The sequence below is a fragment of the Danio aesculapii genome, chromosome 2, assembly GCF_903798145.1.
Source record: "Danio aesculapii chromosome 2, fDanAes4.1, whole genome shotgun sequence".
Taxonomy (NCBI): domain Eukaryota; kingdom Metazoa; phylum Chordata; class Actinopteri; order Cypriniformes; family Danionidae; genus Danio; species Danio aesculapii.
Window position 1 is genome coordinate 47943960 of NC_079436.1, and position 12675 is coordinate 47956634.

Here is a 12675-nt window from a genome sequence, read left to right on the forward strand (position 1 = left end):
CAGCTCCAGAGATGTAGTTGCAAGCGTTCAAGTTTGCGACACAGTTTGCGAATGTTCATTGGAACGATGGATTTGGGAAATGGCAAATCAACAAGCTATGTTTGTAACGACACAACTTGCGACCTTAGTTGGCTAACGATGGTTTTCGGAAGCGGACCTTAGATTGGAGTCAATGTGACTCCACACTGGTAAAGTAAGTAAAAAATTAAAGATCAATGGGTTTAGATTGATTATTAGTTAGGAATGTCGGCTTCAATTACTTTTCGATTAATTGCCTAGCTCTAGTTTGGGATTTGGTCTTAGATGTCATCTTTTCGAAGAGATGATCTAATGTAGGAGCTACTTGAGATGTGTTTGTGAATACGGGCTCTAGTCTCTTTCTCACACTTATCATGGAGTGAGCAGTGCAGTTTATTTTCCTTTTATTCTTTTTTGGTTTTTTCTTTTTAATGTGTTACTTTTGGTCACTTTGTTTTGTCTGCCAGAAACATTTGAGTAGTGCTTCGCTTGCTTCATTTGCATTGAGTTAGCAGTATGGATGTTGTAATGTTAAAGACTTTTTTTTAATACTCTACTGATGTAAAACTAATGATTTGACGTAATCACAGATGCTGATTTTGTAGCCGTAGCGAGAGGAACTTGGCTCTTTGGCTTTTTGCTTGTGCCGTAGACATGTTTTAGCTGCCGCTTGCTTGCTTGTTTGTCAGAATCCAGCCCTGTGATGTGTTTTGCCCTCTGACGATAATTCTGTCTTTTTCTTGTTCCTGTCCTGTTGTTTTTTTACTCTCTTCCACACGTGCCGACCCGTTTCCCTGTTTTCTCCTCTTCCCTGTGGTCTTATGGGAGCAGGGAATTCCTCACAGTGTCATGCCACCTTTACCAAAGCGACCCGCGCTTGAGAAAGCCAACGGTGCCACGAGCATGTTCAGCACTGGCATGCTCCAGTACCAGCAGGCTTTGGCCAACATGCAGTTTCAGCAGCAGGCAGCCTTTATTCCTTCAGGTAGGGCTTCTGAACACCGCTTCAGCTCACCAAACCAAACCACGAGGGACAAATCACAAACACACGGGGACACTCTTTTTATTTTCTTTCTCATTTTACACTGTCAAGGTTCCCACGGCCCTCAAAATGTTGGAACATTTGTGGAAGTATTTTATGTTGCATTATACTATTGTGAAATGATATCAGCATTTCTATTAACTATTCACTTAAGTGTAGAATGAGCAATATTTATATAATCACAATGGTCACACTTTAAAATAAGGTTTTATTAGTTAATGAACACTACCTGACAAAAGTCCTGTCATCGATCCCAGTTGTAAGAGCAACTTGACTTCTAGATGACCGTTTGGAAAAGTGGCAGAAGGTCGATTTTTCTGATGAATCATGTGCATCCTAATCATCACAAATACTGCAGAAGACCTATTGGAACCTGCATGGACCCAAGATTCTCATAGAAATCAGTCAATATGGTGATGGAAAAATCATGGTTTGGGGTTACATTCAGTATGGGGATGTGTGGGAGATCTGCAGAGTGGATGACAACATCAACAGCCTGAGGTATCAAGACATTTGTGCTGCCCATTACATTACAAAGCACATGAGAGGGCAAATTCTTCAGTAGGATAGCGCTCCTTGTCATACTTCAGCCTCGACATCAAAGTTCCTGAAATCAAAGAAGGTCAAGAATTGGCATCCTAGTCACCAAACATGAACATTATTGAACATGTCTGGGGTAAGATGAAGGAGGAGGCATTGAAGAGTCCTGCAATAACAATTTCTTTGCCATTCCAGATGACTTTATTAATAAGTGATTTGAGTCATTGCAGAGATGTATGGATGCAGTCCACCAAGCTCATGGGAGTCATAAACAATATTAATTTTTTTTCAACTGCGCCATGGCTTTATATTCTAAACTGTACATTATTTCTTTTAAGTGACAAGACTTTTGTCTAAGCAAAGTCAGACCTTAGTGTCCTACTTAAATAATTAAAAATCAAGGCATGATCATATTTTATTGTGATAAAACAAGCACAATCTAGAGGCTTTTGCCTTTTATATAAGCCACTTCTGATACCAAATGATCAACTAGAAGTCAAGTTTTTATTTATTGTTCCTCAAACTTGGATAGGCGACAAGACTTTTGTCAGTTAGTGTATTTACTAACATTAACTGTGAACAATACATACTTGTACTTCATTAATTAACCATAGGTCAGCGTTTACTAATGCATTATTAAAATCCAAATTCATGCTTGTTAACGTGAGTTGACATGAACTAACAATGAACAACTTTATTTTCATCAACTAATGTTTACTAACATGAACAAATACTCTAATACATCTATTATTCGTTGTTTGTTCATGTTGGTAAATGCATTAACTGACATTTACTAATACAATTTTTTTTGTCAAGTGTTATCATCATAACATATTGTAAAACAGTATAGTATAAATGATCACAATAATTAACATTATAATTTTAATATAATAACATTTTGTATGTGAAAAAATGACCAATAATTATGATTAGTACCACTTTAGTTTAGGTCGCAATTCATGCAATTAACTACTGGCATATTAACTGCCTATACCTATTATTAAGATATTAACTGTTCATTAGTAGTTGTAAAGTATGATCTTATTTTTTACCCAACGTCTACCTTACTAACTATTAATAAACAGCTAATTAGTAGTTTAATAATCTAGTAGTGTTATTTAATAGTTTGCTAATACCTTAAACTGTGACCTAAACTAAAGTGTTGCCGTATTATTTGGTTATAATTATGTTACACTTGAATACGATTAAAGGTGAAATGAAACACCCAGTGAAGTTTACATTATTTTGTACATTGGACTCCACTTTAATGAAAATATATTAAACAAACTTGATAAATGTAACCTTTTAGAAGAAAATAGCATGTTTTACTATAGCTTTAGACCTAGGGCACCGCCATCTTGGAATGTCGTTTTGTCTGACGTCACAGGGTTGGTTCTGTTCCCTCAGCTAAACAGATACAGTGGAAGTAAAGGACTGAACATGGAGACTGTAAAGCCTAATTTAACCCAATGCATGAAGTTGTGGACATGCATCACAGAGCTGGTGCAAATACAACAAATACAAGCATTTAAGTGTCTTGAGTTGTGTATTTTTTCTATTATTATAAAAAAAAAGGTTTTATTTTTATTTTTTCCTACCTTTCATTTGATGCGCTTTGGTTCACTCTCTCACACTGCTCCAGCGCTGCCTGATGAGGGGATTTACATTCAGACTAATGCAACAGTTAAAATGATACATGACTTCACTTTTTACTAAGTCACATCTTTGTGGGTTAAGTCCAGACATATTTCCTTATCAGGTCGATCAACCAGATCTCTGTAAAAACCTGCCATGTGAAAAACCGCGCTGATCTTAGTTTGAACATATAAAGAGGTGAACAGCTGTAGTTGGACCTGGTGGAAACCATGGTCGAAACCCATACAGGCAGTAAGGCAGCGTAATACAGAGAGAGGATCAAAGCATATCAAATGATCGGTAATAAAAAGGGAAAAAATGAAAAACTAGAATAAATATATATTTTTATATTAGACAAACATCTGATGCTTATATTTGCAGCAGCTCCACGTCCACAACTTCACGCATTGGATTAAATTAGGCTTTCCAGTCACCGTGTTCAGTCCATTACTTCCTTTGTATCTGTTCAGCCGAGGGAACGGAACCAACCCCGTGACATCAGACACAGCGATATTCCAAGAGGGCTGCGCCCTAGGTCTAAAAGCTATAGTAAAATATTAATTGAGTTTGTTACATAGTTGAAGTCAGAATTACTAGCCCCCCTTTAAATTTTTTTTCTTTTTAAAATATTTTTCAAACAATGTTTAACAGAGCAAGAACATTTTCAAAGTATGTCTGATAATATTTTTTCTTCTGCAGAAAGTCTTATTTGTTTTATTTCGGCTAGAATAAAAGTAGTTTTTAATTTTTTAAGGTCAAAATTATTAGCCCCTTTAAGCTATATTTTTTCGATAGTCTACAGAACAAACCATCATTATACAATAACTTGCCTAATTACCCTAACCTGCCTAGTTAACCAAATAACCTAGTTAAGCCTTTAAATGTCACTTTAAGCTGTATAGAAGTATCTTGAAAAATATCTAGTCAAATATTGTTTACTGTCATCATGGCAAAGATAAATTAATCAGTTAATAGAAATTAGTTATTAAAACTATTATTTTTTACAAATGTGTTGAAAAAATCTCTCTGTTAAACAGAACATTAGGGAAAAAATAAATAGGGGGCTAATAATTAAGGGGGGATAATACTACTGCATATATTTCCATTAAAGTGGAAATCAATTTACAAAATAATGTAAACTTGACTGAGTGCTTAATTTCCCCTTTAAATGTACTACTGTATATCAAAATAAATAAATGTTGTAACATGTATATGGTAATATATACAACATATACGATTCTATTTAAATTTGCTATATAGACTAATATCTAATTGTATTAATATAAGAAAAAGTTGACACTTTAGTTAAGTAACAATTTACACTATTAATTCTGTCTTATTACCTACCTATTATATATTAGCTGATCATTAGTACTTGTAAAGTATGATCTTACTACCTTTTAGTAAGCAGCAAATTAGTAGCTAATTGAGCTAATAATCTTAGTTGATGTTTCCTAATAGTTCCTAATTCCTAAAATGTTGCCAAAATAACTATTTCTTATATATACATTCCTACTTATAAAAAACTAAACTGGTAATGTTATATCTAAATAGCACTCTATAGTATATTATAGTGTGTGTATATATATATATATATAAAACAACATAAAAAGAAAACCAATACGTTTAAATAGCCAGTTTTCCAGTTTCAAGTTTGTAATTTTTAGTCTCCCTCCATCTATTCTCTGTAATGCAGTGGTGTTTACATCCATTACAAGTAATCACAGCATTAAATTAACTCTGGAAAAGTTTTGCACAACCCATTTGATCACTCGGTGTGGGAACCTTGGCAGAATGTGCACAAAAACTGGAGCTGTTTGTCAGTTTCTCTGTATCACCTCATCATCGTATCACATTACAACTCCTGCAGTCATGGCTTTCACTGCAAAGCACAGTCGCCAATAACCCTGAGATGCCCTTTAGTCATACTAACATCTGTCACACACACACACACACTCACAAACACATCACACCACACACACACACAAGTGCTCCCTTCCTGAGTTCAACTAATCGGTCTCTTAGAGACACAGTCATGCTGTATCACTGTAATGATTATTGTCTTCCTTTAATTATGATTTCTTCACTCTAACCAACCTTGTGATGGGCTGTTGTGATTCTTCTCCCTTTCCAATCCACTTCCTGTTGCAATGCATGATGGGCAGGCTCAATATTGTGCATGACCCCTGCAGCGAGCGTGGGTAGGTTTCTAGACTTCCTCCTTTTAGTTGTTCTTACCCGCAAAATCCACACGGCCGACAAACTGACATTGATGAAGTGGGCTTTTCTTTTTTTTTGCAAATGCTTCACATATGAAGCATTTACATTTGTGTGATTTCATTTAAAGTCAACATGAAATGGTACATGAAACATATTTACTCCCATAAAAGGACACACTCAGTACCGTACACACCAATATTGGCAAAAAATGAGCAAAGAAATGCTATGAAAAATCTTTTAAAATATTCACTAAAATACTGAGCAAGCTTGACTTCTGGATGAGTGTAAAGGATTTGTCTACCCAGGCTCATTTTTGTTACGTACCTCTATATACCTTTCTGAAGAGCTCCAAATATGTCCCAGCAGGTACTTTTTTTGCAGTTTTTGTTTTTGCAAATCCACCAGAGGTCACTGTGTATGCTTTTTGAAATCTCAAATTTCTCTTGCGAGTGCCATTCGCACCTGCCGTTCTCGCGTAAATCCACCAGAGGCCGCTGTCGACTGACTGAATGACTGACCGATCAACTGACCCACCCTCCTACTTCCTTAAACTTAACCGATAGTGTTTTAAAAGCACCAATTGACCCACCAACCCTCTTCCCTAAACCCAACCGATAGTTTTCAAAAGCAATCCAAAAAAGAAGACATTCCGATTTTTACCACGTTTTCAGATTTTACCACATTCTCACCCTGTTATTTACTTGTTTATATTATTTTTGTGGCTTCTGTTTTTTTCTTACCCACTTTCTGGAACCGTTCCTCGCCAGACTCAAACCCGGTTGTCGCGGTTAACTCCGCTCTTCATCTCAAGTCCGCCGACGTACATTGCGAGCTACTGGACTAACTGGTAACAGCAGGAAAGCCGTCCATACGGAGGTAATCAGTCAGCTGGTAAACACGAAAAGGAATGGCGTCATACCGCCCGGTAGCATTTGTTTTAAAGACGAAATGCAGCCATACATAGCTCAGGCTACATAATACAGGATCTCCAGAAATATATAGAGGGCTAGGTTTTCAGAATGAGCCTGTGTTGGGTTTTGTTCTTTGAAACCCTTTCAAGCTATTAGAGGTAATTAAAGGTGATGTTTGTTGTAGTTTTGGAGACTTTCTAAACCAACAAACAACTGCAATACTTCTGCTGTGATTCTTGGAGATTGTTTAAGCCACTTGAAACTTCCTCCAGACAGACAGACAGACAGACAGACAGACAGACAGACAGACAGACCAACACACATCTTCATAATACTTACAGTTGATTGGACTTTCTTAATTATTGCCCTGTTGGTGGATACAAGCAAAGTTAGTGTCTTTGCTTCTTTCATAAAGCTACTTCAAATCAAATCTCTGTTTTCAGTCTTACCCATTGTGATCGATGACAGGCGGTGCATTCCAGACAGAACAATCACCCTCTAAAGGACACTTTGGACACTTTGTAATCATATCTGCGATATTAAGGCCCTGATATTGACCTTATTCTGCAATGCGGAAGTGTGCTCGTTTTTGCGATGGTCTTAGAACTTTCGATTCAGTTGCCTATAGGAGAAATGATGAAGAAAGAAACTCATAAATGTTTGAAATAAGTAAACGATGAGTAAATGATGACAGAATTTTTGTCTTCGGATGAATCATCCCTTTTAAAGATATTTGCTTTTTGATCAAAACTGCTGTGTTTGCATTTGTTTGTTTTTTTGTTAAAATTCTGAGCAAAAGATCAATGTGTTGAACAATAAAGACATTTTTCACAGCCTTCTTTGCTCATATTTACCAAGGGTGTCAATATTGGTGGAAGTCGCTGTTTATCCAAGTCAAATATATATACTGGAGCAGAACTTGGTTTTGCAGGGGATTGTTAAAAGTGGCTTTTAGACACACGAATGGAGTTGGAAGCTGAAAAATCATCGGTACATTCATGTGCATCAATGTAGCTATTATGTAAGATTATATCAGGTAGGTATATTAAGAAAGAAGCGTTTTGATTTCATGTTGACTTCAAATGTAAATTGGATTTCTTTGTTACTGTTAGCTCTAGCATTTTGTGTACTGTGTTGTGGGTTTTGGTGGCTTTATAAAGGAGAATGTTCACCTGAAAATGACATTTCTGTCATTTACTCAACCTTGTGGAAGACAAAAGGAGAAATTAGTAAGAGAGGAGAAAAGTACATTTTATACAATTTAAAAGAATAGCAACTTTAAATAAAATAAATATATGATTTTATATATATATATATATGTATATAAAGTTGAAGTCATAATTATTATTATAATAATATTAATTATTATATATATATATTTTTTTAATATTTCCAAAATTTTCACAGTATGTCTGATAATATTTTTTCTTCTGCAGAAAGTCTTATTTGTTTTATTTCGGCTAGAATAAAAGCAGTTTTAAATTTTTTAAACACCATTTTAGAGACAAAATTATTAACCCCTTTTAAGGTATATTTTTTCCCATTATCTACAGAACAAACCATCATTATACAATAACTTGCCTAATTACCCTAACCTGCCTAGTTAACCTAATTAACCAAGTTAAGCCTTTAAATGTCACACAGCTGTACAGAAGTGTCTTGAAAAAAATCTAGTCAAATATTATTTACTGTCATCATGGGAAAGATAAAATAAATCAGTTATTAGAGATGAGTTATTAAAATTAATATGATTAGAAATGTGTTGAATAAATCCTTCGTTAAACAGAAATTGGGGAAAAAAATAAACAGGGGACTAATAATTCTGACTTCAACTATATATATATATATATATATATATATATATATATATATATATATATATATATATATTTGAGCAATATCACACAAGTAGCAGTGCGATGTGGCTGTATATTGGCTGGTGGGAGACGTGCGTTGGCTTGAGGCTTGAGTGCATTAGTGTCCCACCAGTGATGATATACAGCCATATCGCACTGCTACGAGTGTGATATTGCATTATTACTACAGTTTGATGGCATAATCGTGTACACAAAAAGAAATCAAACACGGAGAGTCTAAAAAATTATTTTGTATGAGGAACTACTTTCTTCGACCATTTATTCACATCTGCAGCTGACGTCAGAACAGCAGAAACCGTTGCTCATTCACCAAAGTCACTTTAGAGCTAGTGTTTGAATGATTTTCTAGCGTAATGTCTAAAGTGATGACAAAACAGGTAATTTTTGCAGACATTTTAAGATGAAATGCCATCAGTCTACAGAGATTTCCCAGTATTTCTCTGTTGCAATCAGGATGTCACAATAATTGACCCCAAAAAAGCCAAAGCAAAGCAAACACTACCAGTTTCTGTGGTTTAAATACAGCACTACAACATACAAAAGAGAGAGATCGACTTGATGTCACTTATCTGATTTATAATGGTTTGTTCATCTGTAGTTTGAAACTTGTGTTAAGAAAACGCTGGGTTTTTCGATTTATTTTGGCTAGAATAAAAGCATTTAAACCCATTTTAAAACCATTTTGTTGGTCAATATTATAAGCCTTTAAATGTCACTTTAAGCTGAACACTAGTATTTTAAAAAAGATATCTATTAAAATATTATCTACTGTCATTATGGCAAAGATAAAATAAATTAGTTATTAGAAATGAGTTATTAAAACTATTATGTTTAGAAATGTGTTGAAAAAAATCTCTCTGTTAAATAGAAATTGGGACAAAAAATATACAGGGGGCTAATAATTCAGGAGGACTAATAATTCAGGAGGGCTAATAATTCAGCATGCGACTGAATAAACAATGGCAGAATTGTCATTTTACTGGGTGAACTGTCCCTTTAATTCCTCACACTTATCCTCACTGCAGTTGTTTGTGGCTCAGATACTGTAACAAAAGCCACCGTATGACCAGGGTTAAATATAATGCAGTATATGGAAGCTGAAACCGAAATGCCAACAAGTTGATGAGATGCCATGCCTTTGTTTCCCTCTCCTTGTAGCTCTTGATGTGTTGCCTCATATGACACTTTACCTGCCCTTGTGTCTTCTTTAGAGCGATCTCTCACTTTGTTTTTTTTGGTTGGCCGTTTTGCTGGTGTCACCTTTTCGATGCTCACTTTTTCTTTCCATGCCCCTCTGTGTCCCTCACTCATCATGTTTGTGCGTCTGTTGGCCACACTCCCTGTACGTGTGCTTATACCATTTTCCCTTTGAAAAAGTTCCCATGATGCACGGCGCTTCCCCGGCCGCTGTGTCTGCAGCAACCACATCTGCCACAAGTGTTCCCTTCGCATCTGCATCAGCCAATCAGGTTTGCTCTTTTATGGCTTTTTCTCTCTATCTCTCTCTATCTCACACACACATACTGCACACACACTCACTCTCTCTCTCTATCTTTCTATCTGAGGGATGTTTCTGAGTGCTGGGGGTCTTTTTTGTTGTTTTTAAAGTGATCTCTCTCCCCCTTGTTGGCCTACACAGGTTTTTGAATCATTTATTTTATGATATTTCAAGCAATGTGTCAAATTCTAGTTTATAGTAAGTAAATGTAAATCTTAGTTCTGGCCAAAAATTAATCATGAATAATCGCATCCTAAATAAAAGTAGGTTTTGGCATAATTTAAGTGTGTGTACTGTGTATATTTATTATGTGTATATAAATACGTGCATATATTTGAGAAAATATTTATTTATATTTAGATAGAAAATATATGTGTATATCATGGGTTCTCAAACTCGGTCCTGGAGGTCCGCTGTCCTGCAGATTTTAGCTCCAACTTGCCTCAACACACTGAAAAGCTGCGGTCACACTGGACTTTTCTCCCCATAGACTTCCATTCATATGCATGCGAATGCATCAGACTGGAAACACAAGGTCTTGTGTCAAGTTTCGCAGTTTTCTGTGGTGCAAAGTTCAAGCTTGGTGAACTCTGACCTGCGAAATTGCATCACGTGACTGCGTAAGACCAAAAAACCAAACATGACCTTTCTGGACAGAAATTTTAATTATGGAGGCATCGCTCGCTTTTTTAAATGTCTAATAATCTTGTTTAATCCCGCCCCTTTTCGCAGCGCCATACTACAGAATTTCGCATGCTCTAACTCTAGTGTGAGTGCAGCTAAAGAATGTTTCTAATAAGAGCTTGATTAGTTAACCCAGGTGTGTCTGATTTGGATTTGAGCTAAAGTCTGCAGGACACCGGACCTCCAGGACGGAGTTTGAGAATCCCTGATATACACATATATTTTATATGATTATATATGACAAATTATACATAAATTAAATATCTATGTAATAAAATAGTTTTGTTTCTATGTATGTGTGTGTATTACATATAAATGGGAAATATATATAATACACATATTTTGGGTGTGATTAATCATGATTAATCTTTGATCAGGACTAGTGTGTGTATATATATATATATATATATATGTGTGTGTGTGTGTGTGTGTGTGTGTGTGTGTGTGTGTGTGTGTGTGTGTGTGTGTGTGTTTTAAGTAAACAGGGTTGTTTGAAGTATCATTTTGTATAAGTTTTATGCAGAACATAAAACAATGGGTAAAAATTGTGTCAAATTTTAAGCTTAAGAAAACTCACCGTATTTCTTGTTGTATTGATGATAAACATCGAATTTTAATATTGTTTTTTTTGTCCTTTTTTATTTTGAGGACTCTTCTCTATCAAAGCTGACTACCAACGAATACATGCAATTGGTATGTATGAGGTAGTTTTTCCATTAGTCTTTTGCTGTAGGCCTTTTCAGTATCTTTTCCAGCTCTTTATATTATATATAATTTTTTTCTTTGCTTGATTTTTTTTTCTACTGGCATAATTTCTGCTTATATTGCATTAGAAAAAAGATCACTTCAGAATTCTTATTAGGGATGTGTTTGAGTAAAATGATAATATTTGTTTTATTCTATATACAGCTGTAAAATGAGAATTGAACATGTCACCATTTTTCTCAGAAAACATATTTCTAAAGGTGTCGTTGACTTGAAATTTTTCCCGGATGTTGGTAACAACCAAAGAAATCCATATTTGCAAATACAACATATCTAACTAGTTTACAAATTAAGTTATGCATAATAAAGTGAAATGACGCAGGGAAAAAGTATTGAACACATGAAGAAAGGGAGGTGTAGAAGAAAGGCAGTGAAAGCCCAGACAGCAGCTGAAATCTCTCAGTAGTTCTTAAGCAACCCTCTGTCCTTCCTTATTGTAAATGAATATTAGCTGCTTCAGTCCAACATCTACATTATAAGGATGATGAAGATGAAACCAGGGTGGGCATTTCAACAAGACAATGATCCAAAACACAGCCAAGGAAACTCTCAAATGCCTTCAGAGAAAGAAAATCAAGCTGTAGAATGGCCCAGCCAATCACCTGACTTGAATCCAACAGAAAATACAAGTGAAAGATCAGATTTGATAGACGAGACCTACAGAACCATCAAGTCTGTGACACAAGTCTGTGATAAACTCACATGTGAGCAATGCATGTGACTTCATTCTCCATATGAGAGGCGTCTTTAAGCTGCCATGAGCAAAAAAGCCTTTTATACAAAGTATTAAATACGTTTCACTAGTTCAGTACATTTTCCTTGTGTCATTTCATTGTTGTTACACATAACAATTTTTTCAGGTCGTTTGTTTTGTTTTATTTCCATGTTTGTATCATTTGGGTTTTTAACAAAATTTGGTTCAATTCCATATCAACAGCTCCTTTAGAAATATCATTCCCAGGAAAAAACATAACGCGTTCAATACTTATTTTTTCCTACTGTGGGTATGATGAAAAATTTGCTAGTGCTGGCCAAAGGTTAATTGCATGTTATATTTATTATGTAAATAAAAATACACGTTTGCATATATTTGAGAAAATGTTATTTATATTTCAAATATATATGTATATGATACAGATTATATATAGAGTTAAATATCTATATAAATATTTTAGTTTTGCTTGCAAATCAGTGTTGTTATTCCAACAAATATGACTTTTCTTAACTCTTTTGATGATAAACATTTGTATTGTTTTGTCTGTCTGAAAATATGAAAACATGGCACCTTATTTTGTTTTTATCAATTGTCATTTAATGCTCAAAATGACATTTGTATTCAATGTTTTCAAGTTTGCAAAATAAAGCAAATATTGCGTTTTACTCAGACACTATAACTATACATTTTAAATCCAGAGAAACTGAGAATTTTCAAGTGGTCTCATGATCTTTTTTTCATAGCTGTATTCTCTAATTCTGCTCATACAC

At 35.0% G+C, this 12675-nt stretch overlaps 1 protein-coding gene across 11 annotated transcripts in view; it reads left to right on the forward strand.

The window, feature by feature from the left end:
* mbnl1 (muscleblind-like splicing regulator 1) overlaps positions 1-12675 on the forward strand; it is a 169283-nt gene that overhangs the window by 149051 nt on the left and 7557 nt on the right. For 6 of the 11 annotated variants that reach the window (XM_056481092.1, XM_056481116.1, XM_056481085.1 and 3 more), the window contains 4 exons: positions 850-1003; positions 5401-5436; positions 9621-9712; positions 11074-11118. In XM_056481092.1, the coding sequence (XP_056337067.1) occupies positions 850-1003; positions 5401-5436; positions 9621-9712; positions 11074-11118 (327 nt within the window). The remainder of the gene's footprint in view (positions 1-849; positions 1004-5400; positions 5437-9620; positions 9713-11073; positions 11119-12675) is intronic. The other 5 variants (XM_056481132.1, XM_056481147.1, XM_056481124.1 and 2 more) reach the window with 4 other exon arrangements.